General features: G+C 44.0%; 1 protein-coding gene across 1 annotated transcript in view; it reads right to left on the bottom strand.

Annotated features, from left to right (window-relative positions):
* LOC120848126 (trypsin delta-like) overlaps positions 1-16003 on the bottom strand; it is a 54980-nt gene extending 38977 nt beyond the window's left edge. Inside the window, exon 1 of the mRNA XM_040220072.1 lies at positions 15851-16003. Within this exon, the coding sequence (XP_040076006.1) occupies positions 15851-16003 (153 nt within the window). The remainder of the gene's footprint in view (positions 1-15850) is intronic.
* Positions 16004-26283: the final 10280 nt, after the last annotated feature.

The raw sequence follows: 26283 nt of genomic DNA, 5'->3' as shown, positions 1-26283 counted from the left end.
TTACATTGATGGATTTTTCCTTCGGGCGGTCAAAGGACGTAATGTTCGTTCGGATACCACTATTTCGTCATATCTATGAATGCGAAGAATAATCTATGCACGAGAAAACGATTTCGGGACGTGAGCCCATAAAACCGCTGATGTTAGAGATATGACACGCAACCGACCGAAAACTTTGATCAGAAGCCCGTTGAAACGCCGAACACGCCACTTTTGCTTCGCCCATAGCAGGGCTGGGCAGTACCGCGATACAAATGTATCGCGATGGTATTTCAGAAATACATTTCGTATCTGTATTTCTGTATCGCGATACATTTTTTTCAGCAGTATTTGTATTCCTGTATTGAAATACATTTTGAATGTTCCTTTGTATGGCGATACAATCAGGGTGCAATATATTTCGTTACATTTCAGGAGAAATACTACACTCCCCCCCCCCCCCCCCCCCCCCAAAAAAAAAATACAAATCCGAAAGCATTTTTTTTTACTTCTGAGGGCACCAGTGTTAAGGAGATGCTGAGGCATTGTTACCATGCTGACCCAGGTTCCTTCCGATTCTCCAAACTATTTTTCTATGCGTCCACTTCTCTTTTCTGAGAAGTGTTGCGTAGTCGGGGGCTCGAACCAGGTGGCGCGCGAGGAGTGGAGTCAGGGCATCTTGTGCAGCAGGTCCTTAGGTAAGGATTTCTTTAGGCATTGTTTGGTGGCATGCAATGCTCGCTGCTAACCGCCTCTCTTGCCTTAGCGTACATAGTACACCCATCCGGCTAAGCTGAGTCACAGTCCGTTGCAGCACGAGCCTGGTGGTGGTTGACTTGAAATAGTAGGATGACTCACACAGTGAAGTTGAACACATATTCGAATGCGTCTGTGGCTGCGCCCATAATATTGCACGGCTCAAGGGTACTTCATCAGCCGACGTGAAAGTGACCCGCAGCTCTGGTGATGCGAAACCCAACAAGGAGGTCAGACGTGGCCTTGCTGTGCGGACACAGACTTCGTGCACCTGCGACTCGTCTCGAGCGCGCTGTTTCTCGGAGAGTTCGCACCTGCGCCGGCAATATCAGGTCGCAGTCCACGAGTTCTCTATTTGGAGTATGCAAGACGAAAACTGCAATCCAGGCGTCGGTGGCGGAGGGTCGGCAGGAAGGTCCTTTGCAACAGGGATGCTACCGTATCGTTTTTTCAACCGTAACAGAAGACATGTGTTCCAGGATGCTTCAGGTGGTCAAATATTCTCGAAAAATCCAATGACACTGCCTGCACGATCTTCAGCGATGTAACCTACAACGAAATTACGTATTGTCCTTTCATACAGCAGCGTGCTGAAGTTTCATGTTCTAGGCCACACCTACAGATAAAGAATGCCAGTTGATTCCACCATGATGTCATGTGATAAATGTTGACAGCGGCGTCCTTATTGGACAGGGACCTGGTGACCTTTTGATGGGATTTAAGATGACATAGTATTTATTTAGAGGTCGAAGTCCTTTAGCATTCCTCCTCAGACAGACAGGATGTCAGGGAAGGGACCGCGGTCAGTCCTTGATGTAACGTTTTTCTTAGCCCATCGAAGACTCCTCGTCGTCCGAAATCACTACCTTCGAGGTGAAGTGCCAAGCCCACGGGAAAGTAATTTCAGGATCAAAAACTTCCACTTCCAACTTCAGGCTTCATCTCATTCGGCGTCTCCAAAAAATTAAAAAGAATGTATTGCAGTATCAGTATTTCTGTATTTGTATTTGTGCCCTCCCTAAAATGTATTCCTGTATTTGTATTTCCAAATACATTTTGCCTCTATTTAAAATGTATTTCCGATACGTATCGCGATACACTTTTACAGATATATTTCAGTATCAGTATTTTAGCTACTGCTTTAATGTATCATAGTATTTGTATTTCCAAATACATTTTTGAGTATTTCTGCCCAACCCTGGCCCATAGAGGCTTCGCCGAGCTTCCATGAACGATCGCTCTCGACTCGTTTTGTTTGCCCGCTTGCTCCAACCCCTATAAAAATGATCTTTGAGTTTTTATTGAAAACGTGTTGACTTCTTGTTGACTCTGATTACTTCCTTTTGACTTTGAATTTTTGTTGACATGGTCAACAGAAAGCTTGTCGACTTTGTGTTGAAACTTTTCTGATGATTTTCTTCAGCCTGAGTCAAAAGAAAAGCTGTTCACTTTTTATTAACTTTATGTTGATCTTTTTCTGCTGACTTTCTGTTGACAGGGTCAACAGAAAGTTTGTTGATTTTGTGTTGAAACTTTTCTGATGATCTTCTTCAGCCTGAGTCAAAAGAAATGCTGTTGACTTTCTATTAACTTTCTGTTGATTTTTTTTCTGCTGACTTTCTGTTGACACTGTCATCAAAATGGCTGCAAACGTTCTGTTTACTTCACGTTGAAAATTTTCTGTTGACTCTATGTAGGTAGTGTCATCAGAAAAGCTAGAGACTTTCTGTTGACTTTTTATTGAACATTGTACACCTCGACTAGATGTCAAAAGTTGCTAAGTTTTTCAATAGTCTCTGACTATTGAAAAACTGTTCAAAAAACGTGAGAACGGAAATCAGCTTCAGTTGTCCCGCCTCCAGCGCGAGCCTACTACCCTTCAGAACGCTTCAGGGTCGCGCACCTCGAGCGCGCGCGTGCAGTCAAAGCACGACGGAAGGCACGGCCTTCCGTCGTGGGGGCCAGGCGCTCGAAAGGCATGCCCTGCCGTTCCGGCTGTGTAAGTGACCATAGTGACTTTAATGACCATATTGAATAGTCAACTAGCAAAGAAAAGCAAAATAACTATTTGAAAGTAGAAAAACTGCCTTGACTCGCTTCGTCCTGAGTGGTGCTATGCAGGGAAGCCCTAATATTTCCTAAAGGAGCCGTTTTCGTGGATGTTGTTTTAGCGACTGCGCCGAATCATTATTAGTAGTACCAATGCTTTTTAGTAAGGGATATCGTCTACGAGCTTCGAAAGATTGTTTTCCCTGTGACAGACTCTCTAGGAGAAGTTCAAATACATTGAACCTTAATAAATGCTGAGGGGGTCACCGGCCAAATGATTACCTTCAATATGTAGGCTATAGAAGGCTCTGGGGCAGTCAAAAGGTCTGTGATTCAGGTGTTCAGTGCAAATAGAGATGTTCAGTGCTTTGTGCTCGTTCCTATAGTCGGTTGCAAGCTAAGAAAAAACCGGAAATGCCTATCAGAGGAAAATGTAATCCTACGCCGAGAAACGCCAGCCAATCCTTTTCATGACGTCACGATTCCGTGGACCAATCACGATCCTTTTGAAAAGAAAAAGAAAAGCCCAACATGGCTGCTGGCCTTAGCAACGCGACGCTAGTTTCTCGTGACAATTATTCTGCTTTTTTGCACCGTGTTTTACGTGCCCGAGGTTACGCCACGAAATCTTAATGGTATCGGCTTGCGTTTGCAGCAGTTTTTGCGCGACAACGTGAGAATCCAGCGACGCTATCGCCAACGAAAATTTCGAAGCGGGCGCGAGGCTTAGCACTGCTGAGAGGTATGTTAGACGGTATGTTAGACAGTATCTTGGACAGAAAATGAATTGGGAAGACGGTACATTGGACATGACTTTCTTTCTTTACTAAACAGCTATTTCGTTGACGAAAACGTATTCTAAATTATTTAAATATCCTGAATGAATTAAATAAATATTGTAGTAGTTTAAGACACGTTTCCTGGAGGAAGAAAAAGCAACGTTGCTAGCGAACTACTTTCTCGACGGCGGACGCACTTCAGATGGGCGCAATGCGCTTGTGGGTGGAGCTAAAAGATTGTTCTTAGGTTGCATCCGACTATAATGTGTTTGTGTTCGTGGTGTCTGTGTTCGTTCCTAAAGTGTAGTTGTGTGGTGTCCGTAGTAGTGACTTCAATACCACAGGGACACCATTTACTAAAAAATATTAAAAAATCGCGTTTTTTACTTATTTTGTTGCAGCTAATTTGGAGGAGTGGAAAGGCATAGTAAGCTCCCAAAACATTGTTGAATGAATAGCTAAGCTGCAAAGTTTTTTCTTTTTAATCTCCTGTAGCTTTTCAGTTGAAAAATTGTAGGAAAAGCACCTTGGAGGCGACAGAAAGTCTGTTGACTTTCTTATTACCAAGGTGGGCCAATATTTACGAGAAAGTCAACAGAAAAGCTAGAGAAAGTCAGATGAAAAGCTGTTGACATTTTATATCCTCTGATGACTTTTTTCAACAGCTTTTCAACAGAAAAGCATCACGGGGAGTCTGTTGATTTTCATTAGAAAAATGGGCCAATATTCAAAAGAAAGTAAAGAGAAAAGCTGTGGACCCCCCATTCTATATCCTCTATTGCCTTTTTTCTGCAGCTTTTCAACAGAAAAGCATAACAATTTTTTGTAAGGGACCTGTTGATCCTGCCCGGGCTCTTCAATGTCTCATGTTTTAGTAGAATTTCTACTCGACAAGACCCAGCCTGTTGTGAGTTCCGACGATGTAAGGGAGTTTAGCGGTGTAGTTGAAGACGACAAGGTGTAGCAGGGCTACTGAGCCGGAGACGCACGAACGAAAGGATAGTTCTACGACGCGAAAGTACTCTACATGGCAGGTGAGTAGAACTCAAGCACGGCGAGTGATGTACGAGTGCTTTGCATAACATGCTGAAGGCTTAATTGCATGTGCAGCCGAAGCATTCTTTAGAGCGATGCGCTCATCGTCGGAATCTCGCGCTGCAATACTAAAATGCTCCTGACTCGGTCCGAGAGATTTGGGCTAGACCTTTCTATCTGGCATGGGCTATTGGCCTTACCGCTGTGTCTGGGCTGCTCGCGTTCGTCCGTGGAAGCCAGGGCTGTCTGTCGTAGCATGCATGCTTGCTGTCTAGCTTCATCGGAGTTGCATAGTTTTTGCGAATTAAAGTGTATACGGTCGTCCCGAAAGGTTCAGACATCAAGGGCGTTTCTTTGAAACATGCTTACAGTGAATGTGGTCCCGTTTGTAAACGAATGTCCCTTTTGCCCGAAAAACGCAAATTTTAAAAGGGGTAAAAAAAACAAAGGACGGGTACACACTTTTCCTGATTTTTGATGTCATGTATTACATCCATTTTAAGGATTTGTGAACCGTTTCACAGCCATGAAAAATGGCCACCTCGGCTTGTGAACCGTTTCATAGCCCACCAGGATTGCCACCTCGGAATTTGAGCTTTATATAAAGAGTAAAGCTATACGCACGCCGGAGTGCACTTCGAACGAAAATAGCTATATGCGCTCCGCTAAACTCATAAAACGAATGGTCAGAACGAGTTTCTTAAGCGATGGCATAGCATAGGGTTTTTTGTTTTTGAGGGGGGGGGGGGGGGGGCTATCAGCCTTAGCGGACGTGCTCATGAATCGCTCCCCGGAAGCGGCGGCGGCCGTTATCGGCCGCGGTGAAAGGAGTGTGAACTTTTTGCCTAAACATTACCGTCTGCAACTGCCTGCACTACTTACCGGAGATGCTGCAAAGCTCAGCGTGATACTTCATGGCGACCTGCAAGGTCGACCGTATCGGATTGAGGACTTCCGAGAGCCGTTGAACAAGATGGGCGTTCTGCCGAGCGTGGCTGGTCTGGGCGCTTTCCAGATTAGCCACGTCTGACTTCTCAAGTTGCACAGGCCGGAAGACAAGGCGAAGCTTTTGGAAGCCGGTCACTTGGAAGTCAAAGGCCGGTTTTGTCTCGTCGTCGACCCGGGTGGGAGTGAGCTTCGCATCAAGCTCCTCTGGGTCACTTTCGACGTCCCGGTGGACACAGTGCGCCGCGCCTTTGAACCCTTTGGCGCGGTCAAGGAGATTTTCCGCGAACGGTGGAAAATTGATGGCTTCGTCGACGTCGAGTCCACCACGCTGGTCGTGCGGATGGAGCTGAGAGAGGGCGTCGCCCTGGAAAGCCTTCCGCACCAGTTTCGGATTTGCGGAGGGAAGGTTCTCGTCGTCGTCCCCGGCCGGGCGCCGACCTGTCTGCGGTGCTACCGAACAGGCCATATACGTCGAGACTGTAAGGTGCCCTGGTGCGCCCAGTGCCGAGCCTTTGGACACGAGGCAGCGGCGTACGTTAAGACGTACGCCCGCGCCGCCGGCATCAACACACAAGAGAAGCCGGACAACCTCGACCTCATGGACGAGTTCGAAGCTGAGAAAGAGGCGTCGGCGGCAACGGTGACGGTCCCGGAGACCCCACGTGAGGCCACGGCGGTCGCCGCAGTTTCGGTAGAGGTGACGCCAAAACCCTCGGCTTCGGCGCCGACGGTCGGGGCGACCCCTGGGGTCTTCGAAGACGTCGTGCATGAGAAGGTCAAGGAGCCTGAAGGGCCTGGTGCCACCGCCAGGTCAAAAAAGGACGTCGGCAAGGTCCTGGGCTGCGACGACGCCAAGGCCGGGGACGGCGACAACGCCAAGGGCAGCGACGACACCAGGGCCAAGGGCGACGACGGAGCCAAGGCGAAGGACGATGGCGACGCCAAGGGCGAGGATAGAGCCGACGGCGAGGACGACGGTGACGAAGACAGCAGGACCATGGACGTCACGGCCGGAACGATAAAAAGGCGGTTCGGCGAAGTGAACCCCCGCGCTGGCGAAAGGCAACTGCGACGCCTCGAGCGCGAGTGGATAGGCAAGGTGGGACGTTACCATGAGCGGTCAGCGTCGCGCCCGCGGACAAAGGAACAACCTAAGTGAGTCGTTGTGACCTTGACTGTACTGGTGATTTTTCTTATTTTGTGTTTTTTTTTGTTCTTTTTATGAACCATACTCTCCGGCTGCTTTTTCAAACCCCAAAGTGCTAGAAAAATCGTTGCAGGTAGGCACTTTAAACGTGCGGGGTTTGTGTTCACGACGTTGGCAATGCCAACTGAACCGCCTCTTTATCGATCATGATCTCGATATCGTGGCAGTTCAGGAGTCAAAGATGGAGGGTGAGAGCCAGACGGAGATCATGGTGCAGCTGTTCGAGACCCGGTATGATGTCTGCGTAAGCCACGCCGTCGGAACTTCCGGCGGGTGTCTTTTGCTTTTGCGAAAACATTTGTTCACTGTGGAAAAGGTGGTTAGTGACGAGTCGGGACGCTTTGTTTTGTGTGATTTTTCTTCGTCTAATCTCCACTTTCGTGTTTTGTGCATTTACGCTCCTAATAGAGTAGATGAACGCGTATTGTTTTTTGAGTTCCTTGATAAGTATGTTCAGACCGATCGGAGCGTTATCTTGATGGGTGACTTCAATTGTGTGTGCGCGCCCCGCGACAGATAAAATAGTGGTAGATTCAGAGATGAAAGTGCTTGACTTTTGGGGGTAATAGTTCAAAGTTACGGTCTGGAAGACGTTGCCAACTGCGCGTCAAGTAGGGGGGGGGGGGGGGTGGGGGGGGGCGCTACTGTTCACTCACTTTCAGGGGACAAGTCACGCGCGACTCGATAGGGTGCACGTTTTCGCCGATCTGCTAAAAGCGTGTAGAAAATATGGTGTAGACCATGTGTCTTTTAGCGACCACTGCCTTGTTTCGTTTTCACTGTGCTCATCCAAAGAGACACAAAAAAAGTTCAGTTGGGATCTTTGGAAATGCAACACCAAGCTCCTTATGGACGAATACTTCGTTAATTCTACTGGCCAAACCTTAGAAGAGTTGGCGAGGGCGGGAGGGAACGATTTTGGGGTAAAGTGGGAGCTTTTTAAAGAAAATGGGAAAATGAGGGCTATAGAACGCTCAAGTCTTTTGAAATATGAACAAGAAAAGGTAAAGCGCGAATTAGACGACCTACTGAAGGAGTTGTTACGCGCAGAATGTGTTTCTCCAGGGCTTTTACTGACGATATTATAAGCCTGAAGAAGCGTCTGGAAGCATTAGGTACTGAGCAGTATCAGGGAGCTGTCGTAAGGGCGCGTTTGAAACGATTATATGAGAGGGAGATGCCCACTAAAAGAGCTGTCGGCATAGAAAAAAAGATATGCTGTGAAAAATGAAATCAGCGAAATATTTTATTGGGGAATGTTGACTAACGATAAACAGAGTATTGAGGAAGCTTTTGCTAATCATTACAAAGAGCTCTTCAGTTATCGCAGAGCCAAGTGTGGTGATTTCCGAAATTTCTTTTTACCGCTTATGCCGAAAGTGGTCGATGACGTCAAGGAAGAACTAGAACAACCTATTATGTTAAGTTAAATTGAAAAGGCAATAGATGATTTGAAGATCGGAAAATCGCCTGGGCCTGATGGTTTGGGAGCCGAATTTTATAAAACGTTTAAGGACCAAGTGGCTCCTTTCTTGCATTGTGTGATTGCCGAAGCGTACGGACGTAAAGTTTTACCCCCGTCATTTTTGTTTACCCACACCGTTCTAATTCCAAAGAACGAGGATCAAGTGAAGCTCCGCTCGGTCGGAGCCTACCGCCCGATTACCTTGACAAATGTTGACTATAAGATTTTTATGAAAGTTCTAGCGGAGCGACTACAGGGCGTGATAAACCTTATAGTCGGCCCGCACCAGACGTGTGGCATCAAGGGGAGAACTATAGTTACCAATGTGAATGTTGTGCGAAGTATTTAAGAGTGTTGCGATGCTTTCCAACAAAAGGTAGCGGTACTTCAAGTAGACCTTGAGAAAGCTTTTGACCGTGTGTCTCACGAAATTTTTTTTCTATTTTAGAACATGTTAACTTAGGGTCCGTACTGTGTGATGGGTTACGCATGGCTTACCACAACTGTGCCACCAGCCTCGTGGTGAATAAGAGTGTGAGTGAGCGCATCCCCCTTTTTTCTTCCGTACGGCAGGGATGCCCACTTTCGCCCCTACTTTTTTCGCATTTTCCTTGAGCCCTTCTGCCTTAGTGTGATCCGTAGTGGAGAAATACGCGGCTTCAACTTACAAGCCACAGAGGTTCGCATTTTGGCCTACGCCGATGACGTAGCTATTTTTTGTGCGAATCAAGAAAGTGTAAAGAAAGCCATAAACCTAACAGGGAAGTTCTGCGAGGAGACGGGTAGTGCTGTGAATTGGCAAAAGTGTCTGGGCTTTTGGCACGGTGACTGGCTCTCGAAACGCAATGTTTTTGAGCGTGTGACGTGTTCAACCACGCCGACGCGTTATCTTGGAGTCCCGATGGAGCAGTACAGTGACAACACAGAATTTTGGTGCGAACAGACTCAAGCCTTGCGGGAAAAGGCAGATGAATGGGGGAGTAAGGGCTTTTAAATGTTTGCGCGTGCCTCAGTTTGTTATATTTTTTTTTTGTCGCGAAGATCTGGTACTTGTTACAGGTGTTGCACTGTTCGCGAGTCAACATTTAGCGATTGCATCGTGTTTTAGCGGTTTTTATTTGGGGCTCGCGTTGGGAGCGCATGAGCCGAACCAAACTTTTTTTTTTGCGTGTGAAAGATGGTGGTCTGGGTTTGTCGCATCTTTTTGTCAAGCAACTGTTGAATAGGTTTATTTTTCTAGGGGACCAAAAGGACAGCTTTTTACGCACGGTCATTCAGGTCCGGCTGCGCAGTGCGCTGCCCGAGTTTATTGTCTCGACAGACGTAGACCTGAGCTCCGATGTGCGAGGTTTTTTGAAAGAGGTTGTTTCCGCCTACCGGTTTCTAGTGGCTCGTTTTTCACTTGAATATCTGTCCAGTGTGTCGCGCAAACGGCTGACCAATGACCTGATTGTTTCTCTCCTTCCCATTCCGCGGCACCGTTCGGTGTTCAGCGCGGGAAAGGGGCAGGATGTTTTAAAACGTGTCAAGCGAATGTTGGTCCCCGCTTACACCAAAACTTTCTTCTTTAAGCTGCATAGTGAAACCCTGCCGGTTAAAGTGTGGCTGGAAGGGAAAGGTATCTCTGTAGCGTGGTCAGTGAACTGTCTTTTGTGTAAACAGCCGGAAACACTAGAGCATGTGTTCCTCAACTGCTGGGACGCAGTGTTTCTATGGGACGTCCTTCAAAGAACTTGGAAAAAGACCTTCCGTTAACGCCTCATGGGATCCGCTATCTTTGTGTCGAGGAAGGGAATAATCTCGGGGCTAATGACATGATCATGCTTGTCGGCCTACATAGTTTGTGGCGATGTCGTATGGCGGTGAGACACGCAGACGTCGAATTGCGTCCTGCGCTTAAGTATTTTGTTGAAACAATCTGTTACCCAAAGGAAGTATTTAAAATGCAGCAGCCTCCTCCTGACTATTTGCCGCTTCTTGAGGAGCTGGTGAACCTCAAGGATCCATAACTGACTTGACGTGTTTGGATATGTCATTCCTCTGTTCTTGTTGCTGTTCTCTTGTGTACATTAGCCATCGTGGCTTTGGTTTGTTTTTACGTCATAGACTTCTGTAGCCTTTCACATGTGCCAAAGTCAGGTAATGGAGAAAAAAAATGGCACAGCGTAGGGGTTAAGGTGTCCGATTTGTACGCAAGTGGACGCTGGTTCGATCCGCGGTGGACCCGCTTTTTTTTTTCTCGAACATTTTGTTTTGTCGAAGCATTTGGCGATATTTATGAGTGCGTATAGCTTTACTCTTATATAATCTGCCCTTGTTGATGAAATTCTCTTGGCAGTGGCAGTCAGACGTCATCTGATGGACCATAAGGGCACGTTCCACCAAGGCTCCTGACTGGCAGTCAGTGTCCCAAATTACGAATCTTGATGGAACTTTCAATAGCGAAAAAACGTCCGGTACGCGAGTATGCGTCACCGGGCGGAGATTGCTCTCGTGGGCGGCGAGCACCTCTTCGGGGACCGAGCTCTCGACGACAACTTTGATTGGCAATGCAGTGGAAGGTACAGGCATGTTTTCGCTCTCTCATTTTGAGCGCTGAATAAAGCTGTGCGGGTGCTCTCCTCCTCTCCCCGGAAATGTCAAGAAAAGTTGTCGCCGAGTAGAGTGTACAACTGAGCTTTGTCTAGTTTTGACTGGCTCCCTAGCTAGCCAGATCAAAAACACTGTGCGAGTCGCGGCCCGCGGGATCGTGGCGCGAACCGCCGGGCTTTCGGTGGATCCAAAGCGGGACAGAACGCCGTCCCACAGCAGGCTGGCGGGACAGTGGGACCATAGCTGCAAAAACGGGACCCGTACCGCCTAATGGTACGTTTACACTTGAAAAGAAATCCGCTCCCGCTGGGGCGGATTCGCTCCCGGCGGCAGCGGTGACGAGCATTAACATGCTTGAGCTGAGGTAGTTGGTTCATAGTTCACTTAAGGCCAGCTGAACTAGAAAAAACATACACATACAGAAAAGACCTTTTGCTTTCTAATTCACCTGAATTTGTTTTTCCTTCGAATTCCCTTTAAAATTTTTACCCCCGCAGAAATAGTTTTTCTTTCTCGTGCAGCACGAGAGAAGGTGCACTAATGCAGTCATCGCCTTTTTCCTCAATTGCAAGTGCCTCTAGGATTTCACGTCCCCGTTTTGTCTTGTTCCTTGCCACGATGTTTACGTCGTAGAACAGTGCCGAACATTGACACGCACGACAATGGGTTGTCAAGTGTCCTCCTGTTGATAGGGTTTTCACTGATGCAGCGTGCTCCCTCGTCCGATCGTTAATGCATCGGCCGGTTTGTCCGATGTAACTTCGGCCGCATGTCAGGGGAATATGGTACACCAACTCCTTTTCACACTGAGCGTATGGAGACTTTTGAACTATGCCACACCTCCTCTCTATGTTACTTCGCTCCTGGTTAATTCTGCGACACATGGAATAGGCTTTGTTTGGAGCCGAACACACCACCTGAACGCCTTGCCGTCCAGCAACCTTTTTCAACTTTTGGGTCATCCCGTGAACATAGGGTACTACCACCACCGCATGTCCAGTCTTTTTCATTTTCTTTGTGCTTTTATTTGTGCACCCTAATCCGATTTGACAGCAGGTGTGCAGGACCATCAAGCGCGGATTAGGGTGCACGAATAAAAGCGCAAAAGAAATGAAAAAGACTCGACATGCGGTGGTGGTTGCACCCTATGTTCACGGGATGACCCACAAGTTGAAAAAGGTTGCTGGACGGCAAGGCGTTCAGGGGGTGTGTTCGGCTCCAAACAAAGCCTATTCCATGTGTCGCAGGGTTAACCAGGAGTGAAGTAACAACGAGAGGAGGTGTGGCACAGTTCGCAAGTCTCCATACGCCCTGTGTGAAAAGGAGGTGGTGTACCACATTCCGCTGACATGCGTCCGAAGTTACATCGGACAAACCGGCCGATGCATTAACGATCGGACGAGCGAGCACGCTGCATCAGTGAAAACCCTGTCAGCAGGAGGACACTTGCCAACCCATTGTCGTGCGTGTCAATGTTCGGCACTGTTCTACGACGTAAACATCGTGGCAAAGAACAAGACAAATCTGGGACGTGAAATCCTAGAGGCACTTGCCACTGAGGAAAAAGGCGATGACTGCATTAGTTTACCTTCTCTCGTGCTGCACGAGAAATGAAAAAGATTTCTTCGGGGGTAAAAAAATTAAGGGGAATTTGAAGAAAAAAAATTAAGGGGAATTAGAAAGCAAAAAAGAGGAAAAGAGAATTGTCCCTTCGAGTCTGGCTTGTAGTAGAAGAGGAAGAAAAAGAAAATCAGTTGTTAGTCCAGCGGTGTGAATGGTCTTTTCTTTATGTGTATGTTTTTTCTAGTTCAGCTGGCCTTATGAGAAGTGACGAGCAGGTTGCGTGGTCATCTATTTTCTTCGAGCGGCGGCGGTGGCGCCGGCTGCGGCAGCTGTTCTCCTAACATCCCGTCAAGTATGACGAGAAGGCGCGAGAGTTCCCACCTCGGCTGTCTCTCCCGGACGTTGCTGCTCCCAGAAGAACGCGTACTCATGACGTAGGCAGCGTCGCGCTGCACAAGAATGTCACATCCGGTCAGCGAAACGCCTCGTTCGGCGGCAGAAATAGGTCGTGGACCTGTGCACGTGGCGCCGCCATCTTCCTCGGTGGGGTGCGCTCTTGGGCGCGGCCATTACCCCATTAGAACGCCTTAGCAAGGCTTCGTAATCGGATTATGACTCATCCGAGCGCACCCCAGCCAAGCAAGATGGCAGCGCCCTGAAGCCGGACTCGCCCAGCGTTTCGCCTCAGCGGCAAATGCTGCGCGGATTCGCTGGCGGATCCGCAAGTGTAAACATACCATATATTGGGACGTCTGGCCACTTTACATATAGCGGCGTATCAATATTAACGGGGTCTGTATTGACGAGACATAAAACGATGAGACATGATTGACGAGACATGACTGACAAACAATACAATACTTAGACCAGTATGAAATGTTAAAGAAATAAACAAATGTGTTCTGCAGTCTCTGTTAGTAGGCTGTGACACCATATCTTTATAAAAAACAACGCATTTGTTATAAAAAGTGCTAGTTAGTATTTCTTTTGTTTGAATAAAATTCATTAGTCCATCTTGAATAGGCCTCACATGAAATTTTAAAAACCTTTGCAAGCCTTGCTCAAAAAGATAAAGTTTCGCAGTTTGTCTTAAAAATAGAAAGTGCAACCAACCTTGAAAACTCATTATGCATTCGAAAGATCATTTCGAAAAAGTTCCGAAAAACTACAAATGCCGTAGCCAGGCTAAAAAAATGATCTCATCGTCGATTCGCCGTCATAGATAAATCTACGGGTTATAACCTTTATAAAAAGACCAAGATTAGATAATTTCTCACTAGATCTTTCTACTAAATACGGAATCAAAGATCGCGACACGCTTGTTTCTCCGCCATTTGCTACAGAAGCCAGACGACGAAATCGGATGTGGGTTATCCAATCGTGACGGATCGCTTCTCGCTCGCAAATCGCACGCATTCTTAAATAATTTCAACGTTGGTCAGCCCACTCGGCCCCCTTCCTGCGCGGGAAGCGATCGGTCGCGATTGGCTGTCGCACGCTCGACGGCGCCCTCTGACTTCTGCTCTAAATCGCAGAAAAATAGGTATGTCGCGATCACCGATCCCAGTTTTTATAAGGCAAATCGGACGCGTCTCAACCTCATCTTGCGACTTTGGGAATGCTTAGAGGGCGTTGATTGGGTTATGATCATAAATAGACGATCTCAAAAGCCAGTTTACTCCACATTTACTTTGTGTTTATTTTGTCAAAAAAACAAAAACAAACAAAAACAGCAACAAAAAAATGGAGTTAATCATGGTTCCCACCGCCCCCGACAGCAGCTACTCTGGACAGACGACAGTTGTTTCGTGTTTTACTCCTTCATCATGCCTCACGCAAGAAGCTACTGCATAATACTGCTTGAACGGCACTCCCCCCAAGAGAGGCTATTTATTAATAGGTTAGAATATCCAATTTGATATGCCGCAGGTATTTTTAGAAAATAAAATAAATCATAGTCCTTTTGATAATAGTTCAAAAGAGCTGATAGTGTCTTTATATCTACAGTATTTAAATTTCATATAGGTCACAGGGAAGAGCTTACTAAAGATTGTCAAACATCGTCAAGTTTGATTGTTGTTTTCTTAACATTCTAAGATCTATTGATCCCAATACTTTTTTTTACAATATTGTTTCATAAGATCCCACATCAGCAAATTAAGTATGCATATAACTAAAAGAGGACATATTATATGTATTTTATCGACCGAAAATATATAACTTCTTGCCTTGGTCGCTTCAATTGTTCATGACTTGAAAAAGTTCCCAAGACTATTTGGGCCCTAAATTGTTTAAAAAATTCACCTAGAATACATTTTTTGTCAAAATCAAAATCGGATTGTTTCATACTACCGAATTCAAAATATAATTACCATTATTTTGTTTTGTATATTATGATTAGCAATACCATAAATAAACGTAATTTCGAAATGTTTTATTTTCTTGTGTTTATCGCGTTTTATAAGTTACATTGAGAAAAGGTAATATAAGAATCATCTTCGACTTGCTTCACATTGTGAATTATAGCATCTTGATTATTGTTTGCCTAGCGGTTATTATCACCACAAATAATTGCATTGCGAAGTTTTGCATGCTAAAACTGCCAATAGATACTACATGTTTAATATGAGTTTATATTCGAATGCCTATAAAAAATTTATTACAGGTCTATCTTTTACGCTTTCATGAATATGCTGCATAAGTCTTAAAGCCACACTTGTGCAGCATATTTCGGGGTGTTATACGGCCAGGTGGACATAGCATAGGTTGCTAACCGTAACAATCAGACGGCTAATTAAGTCAAACTTGTTAATTGACTTTTGAATTAGTGAAAATAGACGTATGGTTCCAATTAGACACTTCCTGAGCGTTATCGAAAACCACTAAATCAGAAATTTTAGAAAGACTTTGAGCGCGTGAGGAGCGCTGTAGTGCGCTAAAATTACCCCTCGTACAGCAGAAGCAAGGCTACCGGTGCGATAAAGCGGTCGCGTGATTTTTCCGCCTCCTATTAGAGCCCCAGCCTTGCACCGGCTGCATTAGTGGCACTTTTACAGCACTACTACGCCTCCCACTCGCTCAAAGTATTTCTAAAAAAATAACGATTTAGCGGTTTTGCATAACGCTCCGCAAGTTTCTAATTGGAACCATATGCCCATTTTGACTAATTAAAAGGTCAATTAGGAATACTGCTTAATCACACGACTGATCGTTACAATTAGCCCCATATACTATTTCCCCCTGGCCGTATAACTCATCTGCAAAAACAGCATAAGTGTAACTTTCAAGGCTTTTTACGAACAAATCTGTAAAGCTTAAGAAAACGGTATGGAACAGTTACTTTACATTATCATCTCAATTGAAATTATATGCATCAAATCGTCTCCGTGCGAATAACAGGATTGCCACAAACTGCACAACTGGTCAGGCTGACCTCTACCAATAAATTATTTAAGAAGATTTAATACAGTAGCTTACTATCCAGGGAAATTCCTTCGCCACTGCCGGCCTGCCTCCAACAATCTTGAAGCTGTGAGGCTCCTCTTTTCTACCGCAGTTACGGTCGGGCCAAACTGCACCATAAGCTGTGCGAGAAATAAGAACACGAATACTCATGATCGCTATTATCATCCATTTGAAAAACAGCGCGAAAGACACTCGCACAAGAAGGAGAGACACAGAACGAGGCGCTGACTATCAACTATATATTTAGAAGAAATACAGAGAAATTCACGCGAGGACGACTTCGTCTTTTTCCTCTTCCACCAGTCATTTACCATTTTGCACGCAACACTGTAAATCATATCAAATTAAAACACACCAGTGCACTAAATCACACCAGCACAGGTATACGCCCTCGCGTCCTCCCTTTCTTCTTTCTCTAATCTTCAATCTCGATCTTCAAGTCTCTGGTCAGCCCATGTCCAAAAAAAACATCTCACTGTCCACTAGGTTAATGGATGGTTTTCTCACGCACCCGGGTTTTCGTTTTGCTATATGGTAAGCTTCTGCTACCTCCCTCGATAGCTGGTCTTTGTGTTTAAACACCACGTTTGTGTCGCTAAATCGCGGCTGACATTCACAATCCCGGCAGTAGACAGCTAAATGGGAGTACGCGTTACCTTTTAACGAACTGTGGTGCTCGCGTAGGCGAATGTTGAGGCAACGTCCCGTCTGACCTATATAAGAGTGACCGCATGAGAAAGGTATTTCATAAACGGTCCCCCGTGCACAGGACACGAACTTCATGCCATGCTTTACGCGACATCCAAAAAGTTCTGGCTTAGCTTTCCTGCCGGCACGCTTAGTAACCGCGTTTATAATCCCGCTCAGTTTGTAACGCGCTGAAAAAATAACGTTGACCCCATACCTCGAACCGACTCCCCTTAACCCATGTGAAAGACGATGGATATAGGGAATAACGGCGACGTTCTTTTTGTCTATCATTGTCTTTTCTTTGTCAGGTTTTCTGGAATCAATCTTGATGTACCGAGTCACCTTATCGCGGGCTGAAGTAATAACTGAGTCGGGAAAATTAGAGTCTCGGAGTCTAGCGATCTGTGCTGAGAAGCTTAATTTCTTTTATATTATGAAAACAAGTTTTTGTTAACACTGACTGTTAGCAAGAATACGCAATACCGTATTTTACGAGCTTTGAGTGTGCCGAACGATAGTCTAGTAATTTCTTCGTCGATCTGGGGTGGTGCATCCAGCATGCATGATCTTCTTTCACGTCAACAAGGATATCTAAAAATTGGATTTTGTACTCCTTAGGAGTCTCGGAGGTGAAACGCAGTCCTAACCCTTCCTCCGCGAACGTCTCTAACACTTACTCATTGTTCTACTAAAATCCTTTTTCTGTACAAAAAACAAGTAATCATCTACATATCTAACAACTTTTTTGGTGCTCTTCGCCAGCCTGTGCTCAAGGGCCCTATCAACTTTACCCAGAAAAATACTGCTCAGCATAGGGCCACTCTTGAACCTATACATACACCTGACTTTTGTACATAAACGTTATCCTTCCGTTCGATAAACGTGGATTTGAGATGCATAGGCAAAAGCTCAAAGGAACCCTTCTACTGAGACTCCACTTCTTGTTCTAAACCTCGTTTCATCGTTGCATTCAAAAATACATTCTTTTACGCTCTTCATGAGCTCATGATGGGGCATAAAGTAATATAACTCTTCCACATCTACGCTAAATGCGCTACACCCCTCTCGATTGTTGTATTTTAAGAATTTTATAACAGACATGGAGTTTGGAATGTTAAAAGGGTCATCAATCTCCAGTGAGTTAAGGTGAACTTACAGATATCCTGAAACTGCCCTGAGCCAGGAATCTCACTCCGACACTACTGTGCGGAATGGTATTTCTGGTTTATATGTCTTTGCGGTAAAAAATACCTGTAACATAAGGTTTTTCTCTTTCTTGGCTTCATCTAAGACATTTCCCAGGTTTAAGCTACGTAGAAGCTTCAAGGCTTGAGCTTTAACCTTTGCTGGCTGTTCCGTGACCTGTCGAAAGTTCTTCTGTACAGCTGCGTTAGCCCTCTCATCAAAATTTCCTTCCGGCAGAATAACAAAAAAGCCCTCTTTGTCAGACAACAAAATACGCAACCCATTACGTGTCAGATAACTGATAACCGGTCCTAAATTTCTGCTTCTAGATGGCTTCCCTTCGTTTTTTGACAAAATTGAGCAAAGATTAAAGCTCAAGCCTTGAAGCTTCTACGTAGGTCAAACCTGGGAAAGGTCTTAGATGAAGCCAAGAAAGAAAAAAACATTATGTTAGAGGTATTTTTTACCGCAAAGAAATATAAATCAGAAATTCCATTCCGCACAGTAGTGTCGGAGCGAGATTCCTGGCTCTCGGCAGTTTCAGGATATCTGCAAGTTTACCTCAACTTACTGGGGATTGATGACCCTTTTAACATTTCAAACTCTGTCTGTTATAAAATTCTTGAAAGGCAACAATCCAGAAGGGTGTAGCGCATTTAGCGTAGATGTGGAAGAGTTATGTTACTCTATGCCCCATCATGAGCTCATGAAGAGCGTAAAATAATGTATTTTTGAATGCAACGATGAAACGAGGTTTAGAACAAGAAGTGGAGTCTCAGTAGGAGGGTTCCTTGAGCTTTTGCCCATGCATCTCAAATCCACGTTTATCGAACGGAAGGATAACGTTTATGTACAAAAGTGAGGTGTATGTATAGGTTCAAGAGTGGCCCCTATGCTGAGCAGTATTTTTCTTGGTAAAGTTGATAGGGCCCTTGAGCACAGGCTTGCAAAGAGCACCAAAAAAGTTGTTAGATATGTAGATGATTACTTGGTTTTTGTAGAGAAAAAGGATTTTAGTGGAACAATGAGTGAAGTGTTAGAGACGTTCGCGGAGGAAGGGTTAGGACTGCTTTTCACCTTCGAGACTCCTAAGGAGTACAAAATCCAAATTTTAGATATCCTTGTTGACGTGAAAGAAGATCATGCATGCTGGATGCACCACCCCAGATCGACGAAGAAATTACTAGACTATCGTTCGGCACACTCAAAACTTTTAAAAAACGGTATTGCGTATTCTTGCTTACAGTCAGCGTTAACAAAAACTTGTTTTCATAAGATGAAAGAAAGCTTCTCAGCACAGATCGCTAGACTCCGAGACTCTAATTTTCCCGACTTAGTTATTACTTCAGCCATCAAGATTGATTCCAGAAAACCTGACAAAGAAAAGGCCATGATAGACAAAAAGAACGTCGCCGTTATTCCCTATATCCATCGTCTTTCACACGGGTTAAAGGGAGTCGGTTCGAGGTATGGGGTCAACCTAATTTTTTCAGCGTGTAACAAACTAAGCGGGATTATAAACGCGGTTACTAAGCGTGCCGGCAGGAAAGGTAAGCCAGAACTTTTTGGATGTCGCGTAAAGCATGGCATGAAGTTCGTGTCCTGTGCACGGGGGACCGTTTATGAAATTCCTTTCTCATGCGGTCACTCATATATAGGTCAGACGGGACGTTGCCTCAACATTCGCCTGCGCGAGCACCACAGTTCGTTAAAAGGTAACGCGTACTCCCATTTAGCTGTCCACTGCCGGGATTGTGGATGTCAGCCACGATTTAGCGACACAAACGTGGTGTTTAAATACAAAGACCAGCTATCGAGGGAGGTGGTAGAAGCTTACCTTATAGCAAAACGAAAACCCGGGTGCGTGAGCCAACCATCCATTAACCTAGTGGACAGTGAGATGGTTTTTTGGACATGGGCTGACCAGAGATTTGAAGATCGAGATTGAAGATTATAGAAAAAAGAAAGGGAGGAAGAAGACGCGAGGACGTACACCTATGCTGGTGTGATTTAGTGCACTAGTGTGTTTTAATTTGATATGATTTACAATGTTGCGTGCAAAATGGTGAATGCCTGGTGGAAGAGGAGAAAGAGGAAGTCGTCCTCGCGTGAATGTCTCTGTATTTCTTCTAAATATATAGTTGATAGTCAGCGCCTCGTCTTGTGTCTCTCCCTCTTGTCTGTGTGTCTTTCGCGCTGTTTTTCGAATGGATTCTTACCAACTCGCCCAACTTTCTATTCTAGTAAAGATATTATCATCATCAACATTATCATCCGTTTATTCTATGTGCTTACGAATAACCGAATTGCCATAATTTTAATGCAGTGTATACTGATTACACATTTCGGGACGTCGCTATATGGTATTTTATGTCGGTGATGAAACTAGCCAGGATGATGCATATTACCATGGGTAATAATAAACTTCAATACCAAAGAAGAATTTAAACTCGAAATCGGTAAAATAGAACTCACAGCAAATGTCCTGTTTGGGATAAGCAAAAAATAATTAAATATTAGTCAGACGAGGACCAAACACTGGAGTGCCTGTGTTAAAGATTTCGATACTGGTTTTGCTGAAGGTTTTATAAAAATGTTGTACGCCGTTGAGGAACTGATAAAGTTGACGTTTTCAACTGAGAGCCTGGGAGTAACCTTCAATTTTACTAGCCATGCATAAATACAGAAAGCTGACTTGAGGTTTGAACATTCAATTAATGTTTGAACATTCATTCAAACATTCAATGGAAGCACTTATGCAAATAAATATTATCGCGGTCTTCCCCAGCCTACTGAGACAACCGCGTCGTCATATATAGAGATATGTTCTTTATTATGGAGATTCTAGTCGTCACATCTGTCTCGCGTAATCATGATAAAAAAGAGGTGAACATGTAGCAGCTAAATGCCCGTGTATATAACCTTCAACATGCTATTTATAGAACCTTAGAATAGGTCGTACACATTTCATCAACTGCTGCTCATTGACTGTTCATAACCGAAGTAAACTATACTCATGCGTATGAGAACTGTATTTATCGCTAATATAGACAGGACTACAAACGTAGTGAGTTTTTTGGTTTATGTAAAGTTGAGCACGCACACTCGGGATATACCAGTGTACTTATTTTTTTTTCTAGTAGAAAATGTTCCGGGATGTGTTTGTCCACCAATATAGCCGTATATTTTTATTGTGGACGCAACCGTTGCAACGAAAAGTTGTTCCAGTTGTTCCGCCTTATATTAAACTAATGGACTACGTCTGCCTTTATCCTAACGATGGTAAAAATGACTTGAGTTTTTGAAGCATTTTATCGAGGACCGTGGACAACGGTAAAGGAAGGGGCAAGTGACCCATTTGACATGAACGCCCAGAAAAAATAAAATGGACGATTAATATATTTTAATCCACTCGTATTATTATGAATACTTCTTTGTACACTATTTTTATACTAGTGCTTCATAGGTATATATGGTGTTTTCTTTTTATTCGAACAAACTTTTTTTAGAAGTTCGTTAAGGGTGCTCTCGCGGACACTGTTCGTCTTTTTTTGTTTGGCAACAAACTCAGTGGCGCTATTTATTGGGCAGCCCTGGAAGAATTCCGGTCCGGGTATAATTAAACTTTTTTTAGCATAATTTTCCCAGATTTGTGCTCGTTACTTGAAAGATTTAATGGATTAGAATTACAAATTACCGAGCCTCAAATGTAATTGATTGCCGTTACAGATCACTTTCTTTGAAAAGTAACGAATTACTTAACTCGTTACGTTACAAATTACTTTCACGTTACTTTTACCGTACACTTATCCAGAAAACAATAGAAACAATTCTGATATTTTTTAAAAATGTTCTGCAACACTACTTTTCATTTCGCATACGCCCGTATTTTGGTAGTCCTTGTAAAACTAAAATATTGTATTGAAGAAAAGGGTGTAGGTGCACTCTGTTCACCGGTAAGCTGACAAGGCAGCGAAAGCTGCAACCACACCCGCCATCCCTCTAGCTTACGGCCTCCAGTATGATTCCTGGAATTGAGCAGAAAAAGCTGTTGGTGCGCATACTCAGTAGCAGCATCTTCCTCCGCTACGACATTCGAAGCTAAAGAAGCGATGTACGAAAGCTTCCTATTGACCTGGATGTTTCGCCTGCTATTCACAAAAAAAAAAAAAAAACTTGGTTCTAACGTTACAATGTATACTAACTATAGCCAATGCACAATGCAGACGTCCCACCTTGATGTGTTTTCGCAGAATAAAGCTTGTTGTTTTTGCTAATGACAATGTTTTTTTTTTGGCAAGCAAGTAACGCACTGAAACTCTAGGTTTTCGTTCTCCTTAATGCCCTGAATTTTGAACATCTCATTAAGAGATGGCCATTGAGACGACGGACACTCCATAATCGAAAACTCAACCGGAGAGAAAAAGTGGCGGCTACGGGTTATCGATCGTTCGGTTCTCACTTTCATACCAATATCTCTGGAGGCCAGGGGAGGGAAGGGCATAGAGAGCGAGAGAAGCGGTGGCCATCGGTCTCACAAAAGAATAGAGGATTACACCACTTTCACGCGTTCTCTCTCCCTCTCTCTCAGCACTCCTTAGATGGCCTACCCCCCCCCCCCCCCCTTTATGTTGACAGTTTTCTGTAAAGTGAGGAACGGACTCGCCCACCATGCGCAGGCAAGTAAACCAAAAGAAGTATCATCCGTATACCCTCGAACACGATGCTCTTAGCCTCCACCGGGAGCTTTTCAGCCGTGCCTCAAGAACGTGCTAGAATACAGTAGCGCGCATCAAAGACAAAAGGAATTCGACCCGCGATTGATGTCTTGCACAGACATCAAACGCGGGTCCATACCCCCTCCCCCCCCCCCCCCCCCCCCCCTATTCGTGGGTTAACAACGCGTTCTCTCCGACGACTCCCGGCACCTGCACGGTGGCGGGAGACGTCGAAGAAGTTGGAAAGGGTGAAACGGTGTAAAAGACGAAAAACAAATAAACATGAAGAGCTTTCTCCTGCCCGGCAGAAGAAGAAGAATACGATCAATGGAGACGGAGAGCCTACTCGGCGCTGTCTCACTTGATCTTTGTCTTTCGTATATTTGTAAAATGCCTTGGCCGTTCTTCTAGTTTTTATAGTAAGGGGTGTCGCGAACCGTTAGAGATTCGAGTTCGGCCAGGTTCGACCTTTACGAACTCCTTGTGAAAAGTTCAACAAAGGTTGAACTGAGGTTCGACTGCTATGCGCAAGCGCGACAGGCTGGCCAGTTGGCTTCGAATTGGATGGTGATGGCCATTAAAATAACCCTTTGCATAAAACAAATGTCCAAACGTAGACGTGCTAGTATCAAGGTCTGGCCACACTATCCACAGAATCGAACCGGTCGAATCTGGTTAAAAGGTCCAAGGTTCGTCGAACCGGTTCAGACCAGTCGAGCCCCGAAAGCTCGACAAAAGTTCGCGACACGCCTAGTTATAGTGACCGGTAAAACAAAAAATTGTGTTTTACTTTTGGCTATTCTTCCCTTCCTGATGTTTTCTATTTTGTTGAACTTGCTCTCTTTATGCTGCTGAATGTTCTGCTCGTATTGCTCCAGTTACTGTATTATACTCATAATTTTAAAACGTAACGAGTAATTAAAGGAATCGGCTACCAATATTTTGTGACGAAACTACATTACAAATTACTTCCGAAAAAAAAGTAACGTGGCAATCGCAAAATTACTTGAAAAGTTAATGGATTACAACGAATCCGTTACTTGTAACGGATTACTTTTAAGTCTAATTTTTCCCGTAAAAGTGAATTATATTTAAAAGAAGAATAAACAAACATTTCACCTAAAAAAAGAATGTAGATTTTATTTACAAATACTGCAAAACCCACCACCCTGTTCAGAAGCGGAAGTGGTTGGGAGGTATTTGAACACTGGCACCACCACGTTTCAACTCACTCGAGAAAGAGCGAATAACACGGCAGCCATGGCCATTCCGTACAAGAGGCGGATTTGTGGGTCGGTCATTGGGGAAGGAGGAGAAGGGGGGGGGGTAAAGAGGCATTTGGCTGGCGCGAGGAGGGGGTGGGAGGCTATTGAGGGATGCGGTAACGGCCGAAACGTTGTCCAGATCTATTTTTTTACTCGATATTTGCTATGTCACCAAAAACTGAACTTTTGGCTGGTGTAGATAAATATTTTTTTATTAAACAAAGTTTACCATGAAGCTGAATTCGGGAGGTAGCACTGTGAAGGCTGGGGCGCGCGAGCGTTTTGAGACGCGCTTTGAATCCCGCTTAGCTCCTGCGCTGGCTTTGGCAGTGCATTCCTTCCCCCAGTTTCAGCTGAGGCGCTCTTTCTAGCAAACCGGCCCTGATGTCTTGAATGCAGATGAGAAATTTCGCCAGTTCAGAAGGCACATTATTTTACAGTAAGTTTCTTTCCTCTAATTAAATATTTAATTGCCAATTTTGAGTTAATTATTTGGTTAATCGTGACGATTAGCCCTTTATATTATATCTACTGGCGGTATAATTCACCGGCACAAATCGCACTCTTCTACCTTTCACAGCTTTCTTTTTTCTTTAATACGCATATATGAACTAAAAACAAGCACCCTATAACGTATATGCCTCTTTTAGCGATGTTTTTCAAATGGTTTTAAAGCTCACCTCAGCTATAGTACCTAGCGGCAATGTAAACTTCTGTGTGAATAAACAAAATAAAAACATCGCTTTCTTAAGAGTGGCAAAGAAGAACAAACAGGAGTGAAGCCCTGAATGTAGTCTGCCACCCACTTCACTAATATTTTCTTGTATTTAACGGTATATGGTTTATTAAATTGAATTTATCAAATTTCTTCTGCCTAATGTGCCGACCAACAGCGCGAGGCCCTTATAACCTTCAGATATTAAAATCAATAAAAAAAAGATACAAACAGAAAAACAAAAAATCGTGACGTAATTCTAAAAAGGTAAAATAGAAAAAAAGAAAAAAGAAAAAAAAAACTACATAAAACAATTGACCAGGGCTGTTTTTTCAAGCGGCCAACAATGCTCGTTTAGAAGGTTGGAGGGGTGAGGATAAGCCTAAATCACTCTAAGGTTATTATAAGGGAGCTGTAGGCGCGTCATTGGGGGCTAAACACCAACTTTCAGCGGGTAAAAAAAAATTAATGCTTCTGAGGGACACACACAAAGAAATCGCACTTGAAATCAAGAGTGCATCAAGCATAGCGCTCACTATCTTATAAAAAACTAAAAATGTGATAGAGAAACCTTTATAAAAAGTTTTTTTCATAATAAAAAGACAATATTAATAAAGCTATCAATTTTCTTCCCGAGCTAGTTGCTCATATTCCGGACTGACCTTTTCCACATAAATGTGGCGGAACTGTTCCCGAATAGTTGGTCCCTATAGTTCAACTTTATAGTCGCTGTGCCCTATTATCAAGACAGGCTGTATTCTCGTATACCTCTAGCCTGAATTAATCAATAAATGTTTTGAAGGGGAGTAAAATATAAATCAAGTAGAGAGGCAAATCAGCAGAATGGTCAAGCGTTGTATGGTGAATTGGCAAGCCACCACGCACTTCATATTCACTCTGAAAGCACTTCAACGTAATAATTTGAAAATATTGATAGTGCCATACAGTGACAGCCATATTTATCACTATTCCAATTAGAAGTAAACATAACCCATTCGAAGAGAGTGACATACACTCTTGCTTACCGTGAAAGATGACTGTAATGTACGTTTAAAACTCTGCCCCGAAATATTCGACACTGGTCGTTTTTTTTTTCTTTGCTTCTGAGAGCTAACAGTGAACAATACCTATCATTATATATACCAAGAGTTTGTGGCAGCTAACTCATGTCTTGAAAACCTAGAAAACTAGCTGAGGCACTTCGGAGACTTCTTAACATTTTGAAAAGATACGTATGATTTTGCACTAATGAATCGAAAGTTCTTGTACTGTTTTATGTTAGTATTTATGTTGTATTACATCAGATGGTTGCAATTGAACTTTTGGTTCAATCAAAATCTATGTTGTATACTCTTTTACATGATTCTTTCAGACATGAATGCAATCCATCCTTACGCAGTCTCTACCTTTTTATCTACATTCGTCTCCTTTTACATTTGCACGTTATGTGTGCGACAGCGGCTTGTACGACGGATTCCGATATTTGAATAAGGAGACAATAAGCCTCAGACGCAGCATAAAGAATGTGAACGCAATAGTCGTGTCTGATATTTAAGTACACTAGCGAAGTTTTAATGCTTACTTGCGTATGTAAGTTACAATAATATACTTACTGATTGTGAACGCCATAAATAAGCATGCACATTGGATTACAATACCCATAACTTCGGCAGGAAAAACAGCTGTTGGACTATGTTCTTTTTACTGAAAATAAGGATACACCAAACATATAGTTATAATAGTGCCTGCTGTTCTACAAGTATTCGAAATATATATGTGCTGAATTTTTTCAGTAGAAATGTATCGTTTTCTTTTTAACGGCTTTCAATAAAGAGGGTAACATAATTACCGTCATCTAAACGTTTTTTAATG

Source organism: Ixodes scapularis, unplaced genomic scaffold, assembly GCF_016920785.2.
Source record: "Ixodes scapularis isolate PalLabHiFi unplaced genomic scaffold, ASM1692078v2 PGA_scaffold12__126_contigs__length_90152505, whole genome shotgun sequence".
Taxonomy (NCBI): domain Eukaryota; kingdom Metazoa; phylum Arthropoda; class Arachnida; order Ixodida; family Ixodidae; genus Ixodes; species Ixodes scapularis.
Note: the sequence above shows the minus strand (reverse complement) of the source record. Positions and strands in the feature narration are given on the sequence as shown.